Below are 16,282 nucleotides of genomic sequence, written 5' to 3' on the forward strand. Positions count from 1 at the left end.
TGTCTGTGCGCGCGTATCTGTGTCTGTGTCTGTGCGTGTGCGTGTGTTTGTGTGTTTGTCTGTGCATGTGCGTGTTTGTGTGTGTGTGTGTGTCTGTGTATGCGTGCGTGTCTGTGTGTGCGCGCATGTGTCTGTCTGTGTGCGTGTGTGTGCGTGCGTGTGTCTGTGCGCGCGTGTGTGTGTCTGTGCGTGTGCGTGTGTTTGTGTGTGTGTGTGTGTTTCCCTTCCAGAGTGAGGAGAAGAGCCGGCAGCTCCAGGAATGGCTGGATTCCTCCAAACAGAAGCTGCAGCAGACCATGAGGAAGGCGGAGACTCTGCCAGAGGTGGAGGCCGAGCTGGCCCAGCGAGTGGCTGCTCTGAACAAGGTACGTTCCACATGGTGGGCTCCTCCAGGTCCTTACAGGCTCCACGCTGGGCCCCTTCACCCTCACCTCAGCACGTCCCCCACTTGAGTCAGCTTGGAGACTCTTCCCATCTGGTTGATGTTGAAATGTTGAACCACAGGGACTGAACGGCAGTGGATGCAGGATGACTCATTAATTGTAGATAAATTCTTGTTAAGTAAAGATATTAAGGGACATTGCCAAAGGCTGGGTATATGGAACAAAAACAGAAGTTGCAGAAAAAGCTGAGCAGATCTGGCAGCATCTGTGAAGAAAAAATCAGAGTTAACGTTTCGGGTCCAGTGACCCTTCCTCAGAATATACATACACACGCACACACACAGATGCGTGCACATGTATGTTCTGAGGAAGGGTCACCGGACCTGAAATGTTGACTCTGATTTTTTCTTCACAGATGCTGCCAGCTCTGCTCAGCTTTTTCTGCAACTTCTGTTTTTTTTCCTGATTTACAGTATCCGCAGTTCTTTCGGTTTTTATTTAGCTGGGTATATGAAATTAGGCTCAGGACTTATAGAATGGTGGAACAGCCTTAAGAGGCTGAATGACTTCCTTCTGTTTCTATGTCCCCCGCACACAACAGATCAGATTATGACCAGTCAGTTGGCATGATTGTTCTTAGTTGGGGGTGGGGAGAGGGAGGAGGAGGTGGTTAATACAAGCCCAGGACATGGACAGACAAGATCATTCCTGGCTTTTGACGTAGTCATACAGGATCTTTGATGCCCTCCCCGATGGGACCTCGGTTAAATAGCTCATCTTGAAAGATGCTCCTCTGACAATGCAGCCCACCCTCAGCCCTGCGCCAGGAGTGTCACCCTGGAATGAGCCCTCAGGTCACCCAGAGTGGGATTCTGCTCCACAACCTCCTGACCCTGAGTTGGAAGTCGTTTCCTTTTCTTGTGAAATTTTTTTCTTGAGATAACGACACGACTGGCAAGGCCAGCAACGAATTCCTGTCCCTAATTGCCGTGCAGAATCTCAACGAGAGGCAGTGACAACTCAGTGACTTCCTGGCCAAATGGAGGGCATGAATAGCCAATCATTTTGGAGGGGATCTGGTGTTCCCGTGTAGGCCAGGGGATGTGTAAGGATGGCAGATTCTGGGCCCTGCTGGATATTAGATGGGTTTTTATGATAATCCAGTCCTTTCATGATCAGTCCTGGGATGGCAGGACTGACATATGAAGAGAGACTGGATTTGGTCAGAACTACATTCACCGGAGTTCACAAGAATGAGGCGGGATCTCATAGAAACCTATAAAATTCGAACAGGACTGGACAGGGTAAAAACAGGAAGGATTTTCCTGATGACTGCGGAGTCCAGAACCAGGGGGATCACAGTCTAAGGAATGGGGTAGGCCATTTAGGACTGAGATGGGGAGAAATGTCTTCACCCAGAGAGTGGGGGGCCTGTGGAATTCTTTGCCACAGAAAGCAGTTGAGGCCAAAATATTGAATGTTTTCAAGAAGGAGTTAGATATAGTCCTTACGGCTAAAGGGATTAAAAGGTGAGAAAACAGGAACAGGGGACTGAGTTGGATGATCCGCTGCGATCATAATGAATAGAGTAGCATGCTCAGAGGACCAAATGTCCTACTCCTGCTCCTATTTTCCTTGTCTGTATTATTAATGTGAACAGCGTTTCAATCTGGATTTATGAATCCCCTTCATCTAAATTCTCCATATTCCGTGTTGACATTTGAACTTGCGCCCCAGAGTATAAGTCCAGGTCTCTGGGTTACTTGTGTGGTAACATTACCACATCACACTAGGCCTGATTCAGGGTGGGTGCCACCGCACTGCGATCTGGGCAGAGCCAGGAGACCATACCTGCTTTCCATATTGCGATGAGTAACCGGTTCGGACTGACTCGGGAATCTCTCTGATGCAGGCAGAAGAGAGGCACGGGAATATCGAGGAACGGCTGTGCCAACTGGAGACAGAGCTGGAAGAGAAAAACCAGGAACTGCAAAGGGTAAAGACTCTTAACGTCCTAAAGCGGGAACACTTTCTATCCCTGATCAGCCGAGATATCAGCCACAAACATAGAAGGAGCTCAATTGCTTGCAAATACCGCAGACTTGTTCAAACAAATCCAGAAATTATGTATCAAAGATCACATTTTACATTGTGTTAGAATAGATTAGAATAGAATCCCCACAGTATGGAAATAGGCCATTCGGCCCAACAAGTCCACATCGACCCTCTGAAGAGCATCTCACGCAGACCCATCCCCCTACCTTCACACACACGCACACAGACACACACACACACACACAGACACGCGCGCACACACATGCACACAGACACACACACACACGCACACACACACACGCGCACAGACACACACACAGACACATGCTCACACTCACACACAGACACAAACACAGACACACACACTTGCACACACATGCATACACATGCTCACACACACCCACACACACATGCATACACACACACACTTACACACACACACATGCATACACACACACACAGACACACATACAGAGGCAAACACACACACACAGACACACATACAGAGGCAAACACACACACACAGACACACATACAGACACAAACACACACACACACACACATACACATGCTCACACACCCCCACACACACATGCATACACGCACACACTTACACACACACACATGCATACACACACAGACACACATACAGAGGCAAACACACACAGACACACACACACAGACACACATACAGACACACACACACACACGTACAGACACAAACACACAGACACACACTTGCACACACACACACATACACATGCTCACACACCCCCACACACACATGCATACACATACACACTTACACACACACACATGCATACACACACACAGACACACACAAACACACACACACACACACGCACGCGTGCCCCATTTGGGAATGTGGCAGAAGGTTTCCTGACCTGGTTATCGGGATGTGGAGCTGGATCATGAACACTCCTTAGAAACTTCTAATGTGGGTCTTGAACCCTGGAGGCCTCTGGCCCAGAGGTAGAGACACCTCCCTAGGATCACATTATTTTTAGTTGAAATGGATGATTCAATTCCAGCTGGCACTTGACTTTCCCAATTGTAAGATCCTTTGAAATCAATGAAAACTGCATGAAGCTGATTCCCAATATCCTCAGTTGTTGTGGTGGGATTTGTAACCAGGACCTCACAGGGCATTAGCCTGGGCCTCTGGAATCCTAGCCCAGTAACATTTATCACCAACCTCATCCCGGATTCCATGCATCAGGACATCCTGGGAGGAAACCGAGCAGATCTTAAACAGTTGAATAAAAGCAAAATATTGCAGATGCTGGAAATCCGAAACAAATACAGAGAACACTGAAGAAACTCTGCAGGTCTGGCAGCATCTGTGGAGAGAGAAACAAGAGCTAACATTTCCGATTCCTAATGAATCTTCTTCAGGATTGAATTGCAGAAGGGTCACATCAGACTGGAAACATTTAACCCCGTTCCTCTGTTTGCATAGATGCTGCCAGACCTGCTGAGCTTTTCCAACCTGTCCCTGGTGGACCTTATCCTTCCCTAGCTTTTACAGGGGGGTGGGGGGAGGGAGAGAGAGAGAGGTGGTGGAGATTTGTGTCATTGATGTTCTGCCTCAACATGTTGTGAGCCTGTGCAGACTGGGGGTCTAAACCCCGTGTCGTTCCTGTGCGCAGGCCCGGCAGCGGGAGAAGATGAACGACGAGCATAACAAGCGCCTGTCAGAGACTGTCGACAGGCTCCTCTCTGAATCCAATGAGCGGCTACAGCTCCACCTGAAGGAGAGGATGGCAGCCCTGGAGGAGAAGGTGAGAAGTCACCTCTTAACTGGAAATGTGTGGCGGGGAGAGATGGTGAACGGGGGGAGGCCAGGCACCTCTCACTCGACAGGCATGACAGAGATTGATAGAAAGACGTCAAGGGAGATGGGTACTGTATGGGAAGATGAGATTGAGGTAAGGGATTGATGGGGGTGGTGGTGGTGTTGGCTGATTGATCTACGCCAACTTCCAACATCCAAAACTGATTGAACAGGAATGTTGCTGATGGCCAGGGTTGAAGAAGCAGCATCAATTTAGACAATGAACATAATCATCAAGCATGCAGAATAACTCAGAGGGAATAATGGCCCGCACAGGCTGAGTAAAGCAGATGTTTGCATTTATATAGAGCCTTCTGCATCACATCGGGGTTCACAGCCAGTGAAGTCTTCTTTACGTTCAATAACATTATCCCATCGCGTTAACAGAATGGGAAAGAGCAGTCAGCTTGCACACACAGCAAGGTCCCACAAACAGCGATGTGATTGTGAAGTTGTCCATAAATATTTGAATAATGTTAGTTAAGTGATAAATATTGTCCAGGGCCCCTGGCAGGAATCCCCTCACTTGTTTCACAACAGCACCAAGGGGTCCTTCACATCCACCCAAGAGGACCAGTGCGGCATTCCCTCAGCCCTGGGCACTGGGAGTGTCAGCCTAGAGTTTGTCCTGGAGTCGCTGGGACCTGACCTTGTGACTGGGGTGTGGCTGCCTGGGGACATGTGACGGGTGTCGAATTCTACAGCGCAGAAAGAGGCCATTTGGCCCATCACACTCAGCGAAAAAGCTGCCCTAGATAGTCCAGCAGATTTACCCTATCACCTCGCAGGTTAGCCCCCTTCAGGGATGTGTCAGATTTCTGCGATGGGAGATACTTAGGGATACCTTTGTTGAGATGTACCTAATGAACAACAGGAATGCGTTTGAACATTCACGTCCATGATGTATTTCATTGGCGGTGTGCTCCAGTTCAGTTGGGAAGGATACGTTGCAGTAGCAACTGGCAGGCTATGGGAGAGGTCTGGATTTCTCTCCCTCGCTGGGGTGACCACGAATCTCTCCTGATTTTACCACCCGCCTGTTGTTGGCCTGTTGGAAGGATTTGTGTGTTGATACGCAACCTGTTTAGTGGCATCATAAACCCACCTTTCTTGGCCATTGGGGCCTGGAGTGGCATTTGAACCCACCACTCCTAGCTCAGAGACAGGACACTACCTGCTGTGCCACAGGATAACCTTGTTACTGTACTTGCTTTACACCTCTACCACAGGAGCAGTTTCTGTCATGTTTTTGTTTGCTGTGCATTTCGTGTGACAATTTCTCTGTTCCTCTTTGCCTGACAACTAAGAAAATCTAACCTCTGTCTTTCCTTTTCTGTCTCTTTATTTTCCCTTTTTAACTCCTTGCCTCGTAGAATGCACTAAGTCAGGAGCTCTCTAACATCAAAAAGGTGCAGGAGGAAGTGCTACTCAACAAGGTATCTTCTCCGTTTGGGCTAAATGGGGTTACTCAAAAATCCTTCAGCGCTGGGCCAAGAGCCAACGGCTCTAATCCTGAATGGATCAGTTGGTCAGTTTCCCACAACTGATCTTGGAAGTGAAGGGACTTATTGGCCAGAATCCCTCTTTGCACCTGGGAGTGGGAAGAAGGGTGGGAGGAGGAACTTAGTTGTGTGCGCAGGTCGAAATCAGCTTCTGGACGACTGGACAGAGGTTTTTGCAGTTCAGATCTCTGAACTTTCAAGGGAGGCTTAGGCTTGAAATGGGCCCGGGGTCAAGGAATGTGGCCAATGGATGGCAAGCTGATGGGGTGGAAGGATGGGACAGGGGCTTATGTGTATACCCCCTCCCCTCCAGAACTCGAGGATATCTTACAAGGGCTGAATGCCTACCTTTCAATGCGATACCTCTGACCCCTTAAAGCAACACCGCTCTTTGAGCGAATGTGACACTCAACTCCAACACACATCTCTGAAAATCGGACTCCAGAATGGATGTTGTGAGAATGAGGGAGCCCAGATCACCGGAAGTATTTAAAGAGGAGGTAGATTGGATTTTGAAGTAACAGGGAGGGTAGTGAGGAGCTGGCACCAGGGAGGTGAGGCCTGGTCAGATTAGCTGTGACTTTGAGGAATGGCAGACAGTCTTGTGGGAACAAATGGCCTGAACCTGCTTCTGTTTCTTATGTTTTGTTACATCGCTGGGCTGGCTTGTACCTCGCAGTGTGTGGGCAGGCTGTGGGGGAGCCTGGAGGTGTGTTACTCACTGCAGAATTCCCAGTCTCTGACCCACTGTCTTTCCATCAGTTAATACAAATCCACTGAGTATGCCCTCATGTCTAAAATGTTAAAAAGATTCAGTGAGTTGACCAGAGAATCACTCAACATAGAGGAAACCCAACGAGCCAAAACTATGCCAAATCTACCACTAGCCCACTTGGCCCTTAGCCTTGAATGTTGTGACATTTCAAGTGCTCATCCAAGTCCTTTTTTTTGAACGAGGTTTGAGGTTACCTGCCTCTTATCACCCTCCCAGGCAGGTGCAATCCAGACCCTGTACCATCCTCTGGGTGGAAAAATGTACCTTTGCCCAGTAAACATCTCCATCAGTGCCATAGCTGCACCTCTCCTGGTTTACACTAAGGCCTGCCACTGAAGATTCTGGTTAGCAGCAGAAATTGAAGAGAAACACCAAATCCATGCTGGTCAGTCAAGTAAACAATGAGACAACATTTGGTTGCCCTTCTGTCTTTTTACATACAGATAATGAATGATCAGTTTCAAATATTATCAAGCATGAGGTCTGCATTGTAAATATTTCTTTATTAATTTAATTATACAACACACTTACTTTTAAATATATATTAACATTTTAAAGACGAAGGTAGTGAATGATTAGAAAGCAGCATTGCTAAGGTCCTTCAAGCAGACAAAGGCACAACTCAGTGTCACTACAAAACACACAGAGCTGGAGGCACCAGGTTTCCTTCATGGCTGGCGCTGAGTGAGCTGACCACAACAGTGGGGGTGGGGTCACTACAAATGGCATTATCCCTGGGCTCAGGGGGAGGTGGTGAGGGGGAAAAGAGACAGAGACTGAATTGGTATCCACAGGGTCCATGGCAATACTGTGGGTGAGGATGCAGGTTTATGTGCGAGTGAACTATGTTCTTCCTTCAGTAACAACGAACGATATGCATGCGGTTTTTTTTAATGCTAGTGGATTGTATCGAGCAGCCAAACCACATTCACAAATACAAACCATTTACAAAGTATTTCTGCTGTTTGGGAGTGAGATCTTGAGGCCAGAGTTTGAGCCAGATTTTTCAGAAATGACATGATGGGGGTGATTTTAACTCAGAAGCCATCCACTAAGACAATATTGAAATCAGACCCCCAGGAAATAGTACCACACACAAAAGGATGATAGAAAAAATTGGAATTATCTTCCTCAGACTGCAACTGATGCTCAATCGTGTTCAATTTAAATCTGAGATTAATACGTTTTATTTGTTAACCAATGATATTAAGAGAGTTGTCAATCACTGATCAGCCATGATCTCATTGAATAGTGAAACAGGCTTAAGGGGCTGAATGGCCTCTTCCTGTTCCTATGTTCCAGTAAATGGTGATGAAAAGAGCAGGCCGTTTGTTCCAATATTCAGGCTTTTCAGGATATTTCACTCATAAACCCCCTCCTGAGCCAGACTGAATCCTTTATGGAGACACTCTTTCCTCTGATTGGCAAATCATGAACGTTGGGAGAGATCATGAAGTTTGAGCTGGGACATTCTCGAACTCAGAGGGTCATGTGTATCGGGCAAACCCTTCCCTCCCCCTCCCAAACCCACTCCCAAAGAAGCTTTTGGATCCCTGCTTTCAACTGGGGCTTTGAAATCTTCAACAGTCTGAAAGAATATAGAAGAAATATGGGTCAGTGGAGTTGACTTACAGATAAGTGATGGTCTAATTGAATGATAGAACAGTTTGAAGGGGGCAGAATGGCCTCTTCCTGTTGCTGACTGTAGATTGCTGCTTTGCAGGTCGCTGGGACTGGATGACTCTGAATTGCTTGGAGTGCAATGTTGAACACGGTGTGTGGTTGGTGCCCTTTGACATATTTTATTTAACTGACTAAATGTTTGCTCCATTTGGCTTTACCTGTGTGTCCTATGGATATGTTCACGGCTGGTACACAAAGGAGTGCAGGTTGCACTGTACAATTCACAATGAAATAAAGAACTGGAAGGACTCTTAGGCATCTGGAGGCTACGAAAGTCATTTAACAGCCTAGGAAGTACATTTTGAAGTGTGCGCACTGTTATAGATTGTAGCAAAGCACATGAAACCAATTTACTGTCAGCAAGCAACAACGGGATAATGACCAGACAATTAGTCTTTACTGATGTTGGTTGAGCGATAAATATCAGACAGGACATCGGGGGTCTCTCCCCTATCTATTTGGAAATTGTGTCTTGGGATCTTTCGCCTCTGTCTGACAGGATGGAACCAACCTTGGGTGAGCATTGGAAAAACGGTATCTCGTAGAGTTCGACTCTCCCTCAGTACTGCAGTGCCAGTCTGCTTTATGTGGATGTGTCTCTGGATTTAAGATTTGCAGGCAGATCCAGCAGCTAACTTGTGCACAGCAGGATCCTACAAACGGTTGTGGGATAAATAACCAGTTCCTGTTGTTGTTGGGTAGGGCACGAGCAGTGGAATATACCTGTGGAGAATCCCTGACCCACCCTTCAACATTATTGTTTTTGTCAGTCTGAACCTTGGCTGGTAATGCAAATAAGGCACCTGCAACAATGCAGCACCCCCTCGGTACTGCACTGCTGTAATCACGTCTCTGTAGGACATGTGATGCCCTGGGACAAAGGTGCCAATTCTGACTGATCGCTGGCACTTCTGCCATGGGCCACTGGGGACCTTGACGGAACGGGAGGTGGTTTGAACATTGCCGGTTTTAAGAGCCAGTGGGATTGGCTGGTCTGGCATTGGGATAATTGGCCGCCTTTATCTCCTCACAGGAGCAGTTGATGGCTGAAGTGGAGAGGATGCAGACGGAACTGGAGCAGTTGAGAGCAAAGACGGGCATTCGGGATGCTTACTCGAGGTAAATGGGGCAAAAGTCAGATTTGCTTGGGAGCCATTAATTGCAAAGCCCCAGCATTGCCGCTAGCGACCAATCGAACATTTCCCTGAGCTCCATCCGAGGTCAACCATCCCAAACCCGAGACGACTACACTTGTCACTTCTGGATGGCAACACTCCTGGAGGTGCCGTCTCATGACCTCTCACCTTGGACTGCCCTGCCCTGCCCCCCACCCCCCTCCCACCATTGGTCCCTCCTGCACAAGAATTGGAAAATAAACAGACTCTTTATTAACGGATTAAGTGTAACGGTTAATGAAACCGGATTTTGCCCCTGACCCATCTCCGATATTTGCTCATAATTGAAAGGGAGTAAAATATTAAAAATGCAAAAAAAAAGTATTTATTACACCGCTGTAATTTTCCTCTGGACGTTGGACCTCATCCATGATGAGAATTGAGCCCATGCTGTTGGTATTCCTCAGTATCCAATGAGTCATTCCACCCACGGAGCAAACCAATTCCCATTGCTTCCTCTTAATTGCCCTTAATAGTTATCCAGTCCAAGATGGGAAACAAATTCTGGCCTTGCCAGTGACACCTACACTCCATGAAAGAATAATCCTTTAAAAAAAGTTTGATGGGATGAATGGCCTACATCTGCCATCCAATCAGCGCCCTTGTCTCGTGCATTATAAATTGTTGTTCCCTTTGAAATTTGGAATTCATGTATCTGCCCTGATGAGGACAAGGCATAAATATTTTAAAAGCATGTCTCTTTATCGAAGCAGTGTCAGTTTTCATTTGACTTTGGTCCTGCTGAGCACTTTTCTGCGTTCAAGCAACCATCTAAATGATGAGAGTACATAAAAGTCTTTGCTACACACTCTAATCCCAGTGCACTCTCCAGGGATTTCCTGGGCTGTATAGCTGTTTGTTGGGGCTCAGAATGGGGCAAGTGTAGATGGGGGCCAGTCTCACTGGCAGCCAAGACCAGAGACTCTTCCAGCAGGTAGGATTCTCATTGGGATATCTCCTGGCCACCTCCAGGTAACTCTGAGGACTCTGTATTCTACGCTGCATAGAAACACAGAGAATGGGAGCAGGAGTAGGCCATTCAGCCCTTCGAACCTGCTCCGCCATTTAACTTGACCATGGCTGCTCATCCAACTGAGTCCCCTTGTTTCTGCTTTCTTCCCCCATACCCTGCTGATCCCTTTAGCCCTAAGAACTATATCTAACTCCTTCTTGAAAACAGGCAAGCCCGCCACAACAGGTTTACGCTCATTCAGTAAATTAATTTTGAAAGATACAACGAGTTTTCTTAACTTTGTTTCGTCAGTTGCACTGCTATTTATTGCTTGCATTTTTTGGTACAACAGGTCACTGCCAGGGAGTGCATCAGAGCTCAGATACTCTCACAGTTCCGGCATTCCTGTGGGCAGCCACATGGACATCTATAGCACCACAGGGGTCCTTCGAAGACCCCACAAAGGACGCTGGGCAGCGCTGAAGGATGACCCGTCGAAGGTAAACTTGGTGGAGTCTTTCAGTGTCTGAAGCCTGGTTCCAACCTGTTATCGGTGAATGTTGGACAGTACTGCCTCAGAATCTCAGATGTGTTATGACACAGAAAAAAGGCCATTTGGCCTGTTATGCCTGCAGTAGCTCGTTAAATGAGCATCTCGACGTTGCTCGTGAGCTGAGCTGTATGTATTAATGATGACAATGAGGTTCTTTTTGGAATGCCATTAATCACCTGAAAATGGGGAAGGTTAAGGTGAGGATTCAACAGGGAATGTTAATGGTGGGGGCATTTAACAGTTGTTTACTGCTATAATGAACATTTCAACAGAATAGACCAGGAGAAACCGTTGCCACTGGCAACAAAATCGGCAGCCAGACAATGCAGACTGAAGATAACTGGCAAAAGATCTTCAGGAGAGATGAGAGCTGTTCTGTACAGTGAGCTAAGACCTGGAATGCAGTGACTGAAAGGGCATGGAAGCAGATTTACTAGTCATTGTCAAAAGGAAATTGGATAAATACTTCAAAAGGCCAGAAATTGCAGAATCATGGAGATAGAGAGGGGAGCAGAAGCTCTTTCTCAGAGGGAAGGAGTGACAGGGAGACGCATTTGGTCAAATTATCATCTCCTGCGCAATAAGGTTCTGTTATAAGCTGGTGATAGGAGTACTGCGTGTCAGAGCACTCTCTCAAATTGGCTCAAATGATTCTGAATGTCAGCGACTTTCTGAAGCTGAAGGCGACTTGCTCGATCAGCAATTTTTCGATTGGAACTACTTGTCTAGATCTGTTGAGTACCTGTTCACGTATGTCGCCCTGCATTGTTGCAGGTTAGTTGTTGCAAGTGTGCAACAAGACAGCGAACCATATCCATTCTGTTTTTGGCACATAGTTCGAAACAGAATGATGCAGCAGTCCTCACCCGAAGCCTGTCCACCATCCTCAGCACAAGGCCAGGAGTGTGGTGGGGGTGCTCTCCACTTGCCTGGATGGGTGCAGCTCCAGCGACCAACTCGAAACCAGCCAAAACAAACCATCCCACTTCCTTGGCACCTTATCCACCACCTTAAACGTTCGCTCCCCCTGCCGCTGGCGCTCCGTCGCAGCAGTGTGTACCATCTGCAAGATGCACTGCAGCAACCCACCCAGGCTGTTTAGACAGCACATTCCAAACCCATGCCCACTGTCATCTAGAAAGACAAGGGCGCTCGGAACAATGCAGTGTGGAACTGGAGGAACACAGCAGGCCAGGCAGCATCAGAGGAGCAGGAAAGCTGACGTTTCGGTTCGGGACCCTTCTTTTCTGTGACTCCAGCATCTGCAGATCTTGCTATCTCCAAGGGCAGCAGATACCTGGGCGCAAGTGCCCCTCTGAGCCACTCACCCATCCTGCCTTGGAAATATATCACCGTTCCTTCAGTGTCACTGGGTCAAAATCCCGGAATTCCTTCCCTAAAAGTCTCTACAACACGTGGACTACAGTGGATAAAGAAGGCAGCTCACCACCACCTTCCCAAGGGCAATTAAGGATCGACAGTAAATACTGAACTTGCCAGCAAGGCCCATATCCTCTGAACAAAGATGGGAACAAGGTAGAGGTGGTTTAGCCCATTGAGTTAATGTATGTTCTTTGAAAGAGCTGCTATTTCATCTTGCCCACCTGTGTTTTGCCCCATAGCCCAGCAAATTCTTCTTGTTCACGTATATATCCAGTTCTCTTCTGCCTGTTCATGTTACATCTGCATCCACTCCACTTTCAGGCAACAGGTTCCAGATCTCTCAAATGTGTGATTGAAACAAAATTAATTTAATGCCCTTAGAATCCCAATTCCCTGCTTTTTGCCAATATTTTAATATGTACAGGAGCTCCTGGCAATGTTTCAGTTTGGAACCATAGAGTGATATAGCACTGCAGGAGGCTATTCAGGCAATCATCCTTGTGCCAGCTCCCCAGAAGAGCTTACTGGCCCCAAACCCCAGCTCTCCATTGCCCGGCGGATGCTTCCCAATTAAAGGAATACATTTAGGCTGCTCTTGTGGCATCCGTGGTATTGTCCCTACCACTGAGCTAGGGGACCTGAGTTCAAGTCTCATCTGCTCCAGAGGTTGTGTAGCAATACCTCTGAACAGGTTGTGTTCAAAAAAATCCGACATTTATATAGTGCCTTTGACAACCGCCAGATATCACTAAGCACTTTACAAGCAATGAAGTACTTTTACAAATGTAGTCCCTGTTCTAATGTAGGGAACACTGCAACTAATAGGCAGCAAATAGCAATGTGCATGTGATCAATTAATCTGATCTCTAGTGATGTTAATGCCGGGTTAATCGAAGTGTCCTCTTGAGTGAGCGTTTCTAATAATGAAACCAAGCCCAGACATCTGCTCAGACTTTAAAATGAACAAATTTGCACAATCTTTTATGCACATGTTCTCCAAAAACCATTAATAATGAAAAAGCATCTTCAGAACCGATGTAAAAGGTCTAGTTGGTTTCAGGGGGTAAGAGATGTGGGAAACATTGAGGAGCAAATAGAAAATCAAAGCTGTGAAACATAGCCTTGAGTTTCAAAGATGGAGGAGTGATCGGATCGAGGGGTTCAAAACATAAAAAGAAATCCGACAGCCTAGTTGTGGAAAGGTGTTCTTCTGGTCAGTGAGGTGAGAACAAACAGGAACACAACTTTAACCCAGGAACTGGACCATTGGGCTCATGTTGGGAAGTACGTTTTCACACAAAAGGGAATGAAACTCTGGAACTCCCTTCCCTTAAAAGGCTCTGGATGCAGGAGGGTTAATTGAGGATTCAAAGAAGAAGGTTGCCAGGTCTGGCAACATCTGGGTGGTGCGATGGCTCAGTGGTTAGCACAGCTGCCTCACAGCACCAAGGCTCTGGGTTCGTTTCCACCCTCAGGCGACTATCTGTGTGGAGTTTGCACGTTCTGCCCGTGTCTGCGTGGGTTTGCTCCGGTTTCCTCTCACAGTCCAAAGATGTGCAGGTTAGGGTGGATTGGCCATGCTAAATTTCCCCCATGGTATCTAGGGATGTGTACGTTAGGTGGATTAACTGTGGGGAAATGCAAAGTTCTGGGGATAGAGTGGCCGCGTGGGGCGTTTGGGTCTGGGTGGGGTGCTCTTTGGAGAGTTAATGCAGACTCCATGATCTGTTTCCACACCGTAGGGATTCTGTGATCTGTGGAGAGAGACACAGAATTAACATTTTGAGCCCAACAAGCTTCTTCAGAATTTTCATTCTAGACCCGAAATGTTAACTCTGTTTCTCTCGCTCCACAGATGCTGCCAGACCTGCTGAGTTTCTCCAGTGTTCCCTGTATTTGTTTCAGATTTCTAGTATCGGCAGTATTTTGCTTTTGTTGATAGGTCTTTTTGTTGGGAAGGGGATATGGAGGGGATATGAAGGAGATATGGAGGAGATATGGAGGTAGGGGATGTACCAGCCATGATCTGATTGATTAGTGGGCCAGGTTTTAGGGGACAGAATGATTTCCTCCTGTTCCTAACTTATTCATGGATGTTACTGGCTGTAGTAAGATCATGTCAGCGCTCTGGTGCCTGAACGTTATCCAGCTTCATTAAACATGAAACCACAAGAGGTAGGAACAGAATTAGGCCATTAAGCCCATCGAGTCCACTCTGCCATTCACTGAGATCGTGGCTGATCCGATCATCCTCAACTCCACTTTCCTGCCTTTTCTCCATAATCCTCCAATCCCTCACTGATTAAAAATCTCAGCCTTGAATGTGCTTAACAACGCAGCCCCGACAGCCCTCTGTGTTAAAGGATTCCACAGATCCACTAGCCTCTGAGGGAAGAAATTCCTTCTCATTTAGCCAAGGGATGGTAAGACAGGAACCGACGGACTCTGGTCCCAGTTTCATGTTAGCTCATGTTCCTTATGCAGCTATTCTTAGAGTAAGAGTGTAATTAACCCTTTCCTCTACACCGACAAGGCCAACATTTGTTGCCCACCCTTAGTTGTCCTAGAACTAAATGGTGGACTCGCCCATTCCAGAGGGCAGTTAAATATCACCCACATCGCTGTGGGATCCGGAGTCACATGTAGGCCAGGACAGGTAAGAATAACAGATTTCTTTACCGAAGTGACATTAGTAAGCTGCGTGATGACTTTCCAACAATCTATGATAGATTGCCACCCTCAGAGACTAATTACAGAAATATTCGTTAAATGGTTAATAGAATTATTCATTGAATGAGTTGAATTTGGTGGGATTTGAACCCAGATTCCCAGGCCATTAGCCTGAGCCTCTGGGTTACTAGTCCAGTGATATTACCTCTCCCAGCATAGTTATTCTACAAAACGCTAACGGGATGTGTCTGTCTCTGTCTCCCTGCTTCCGTTTGGATTCTGCAGCATGTAAGTGAAACAGGTCAATGCATTTCTCTGTAATGGGTTGCATGCTTGTTGATGTTGAGCAGGCTGTTATCAGTTTGTGCCCAGTGAAACTGCACAGCCATTTGAAGGAAGGCTCAGACCAGCTGGAGCCCACAGTAAATGTCTCCCCGTGCCGCTTTGCAAAATCAGTGAAACACAGGCTACCAACAGCCAGCTTTCTCAGGATGACCTCATCTCAGCCTTTGACTGTTGTTTAACGACATATAGATTTCCTTTCATGCCTCGTTCTTTCCTTACTGGTGATTTTCTGGCTTTGTGAGGAAATGGGGTTGTTTAAGGGGAAGGTGGGTTGACAGTCTGTGATGATCTCGTGTTTATACAAAGCAATTTTAATAGAAATCTTGGAGAGGGGGTGCCTCTTGGCTCCATGGACCCAGTGCGCGTTGCCTGTTCCTGGGAGTCAGGCCCAGTGCGTGTTGCCTGTGCCTGGGAGTCGGGCCCAGTGCGCGTTACCTGTGCCTGGGAGTCGGGCCCAGTGCGCGTTACCTGTGCCTGAGAGTCGGGCCCAGTGCGAGTTGCCTGTGTCTGAGAGTCGGGCCCAGTGCAAGTTGCCTGTGCCTGGGAGTTGGGCCCAGTGCGAGTTGCCTGTGCCTGGGAGTCGGGCCCAGTGTGCGTTGCCTGTGCCTGGGAGTCGGGCCCAGTGCGCGTTACTGTGCCTGAGAGTTGGGCCCAGTGTGCGTTACTGTGCCTGAGAGTTGGGCCCAGTGCGAGTTACTGTGCCTGAGAGTCGGGCCCAGTGCGAGTTGCCTGTGTCTGAGAGTCGGGCCCAGTGCAAGTTGCCTGTGCCTGGGAGTTGGGCCCAGTGCGAGTTGCCTGTGCCTGGGAGTCGGGCCCAGTGTGCGTTGCCTGTGCCTGGGAGTCGGGCCCAGTGCGCGTTACTGTGCCTGAGAGTTGGGCCCAGTGTGCGTTACTGTGCCTGAGAGTTGGGCCCAGTGCGAGTTACTGTGCCTGAGAGTCGGGCCCAGTGCG

General features: G+C 47.7%; 1 protein-coding gene across 1 annotated transcript in view; it reads left to right on the top strand.

The window, feature by feature from the left end:
- The window catches only part of LOC109915634 (liprin-alpha-3), a 108,085-nt gene that overhangs the window by 67,582 nt on the left and 24,221 nt on the right, over nucleotides 1–16,282 (top strand). The window contains exons 8-12 of the mRNA XM_048617665.1: nucleotides 231–365; nucleotides 2,296–2,379; nucleotides 4,109–4,240; nucleotides 9,287–9,372; nucleotides 10,733–10,880. Of these exons, the coding sequence (XP_048473622.1) occupies nucleotides 231–365; nucleotides 2,296–2,379; nucleotides 4,109–4,240; nucleotides 9,287–9,372; nucleotides 10,733–10,880 (585 nt within the window). The remainder of the gene's footprint in view (nucleotides 1–230; nucleotides 366–2,295; nucleotides 2,380–4,108; nucleotides 4,241–9,286; nucleotides 9,373–10,732; nucleotides 10,881–16,282) is intronic.

This window comes from Rhincodon typus, chromosome 37, assembly GCF_021869965.1.
Source record: "Rhincodon typus isolate 14 chromosome 37, sRhiTyp1.1, whole genome shotgun sequence".
NCBI lineage: Eukaryota > Metazoa > Chordata > Chondrichthyes > Orectolobiformes > Rhincodontidae > Rhincodon > Rhincodon typus.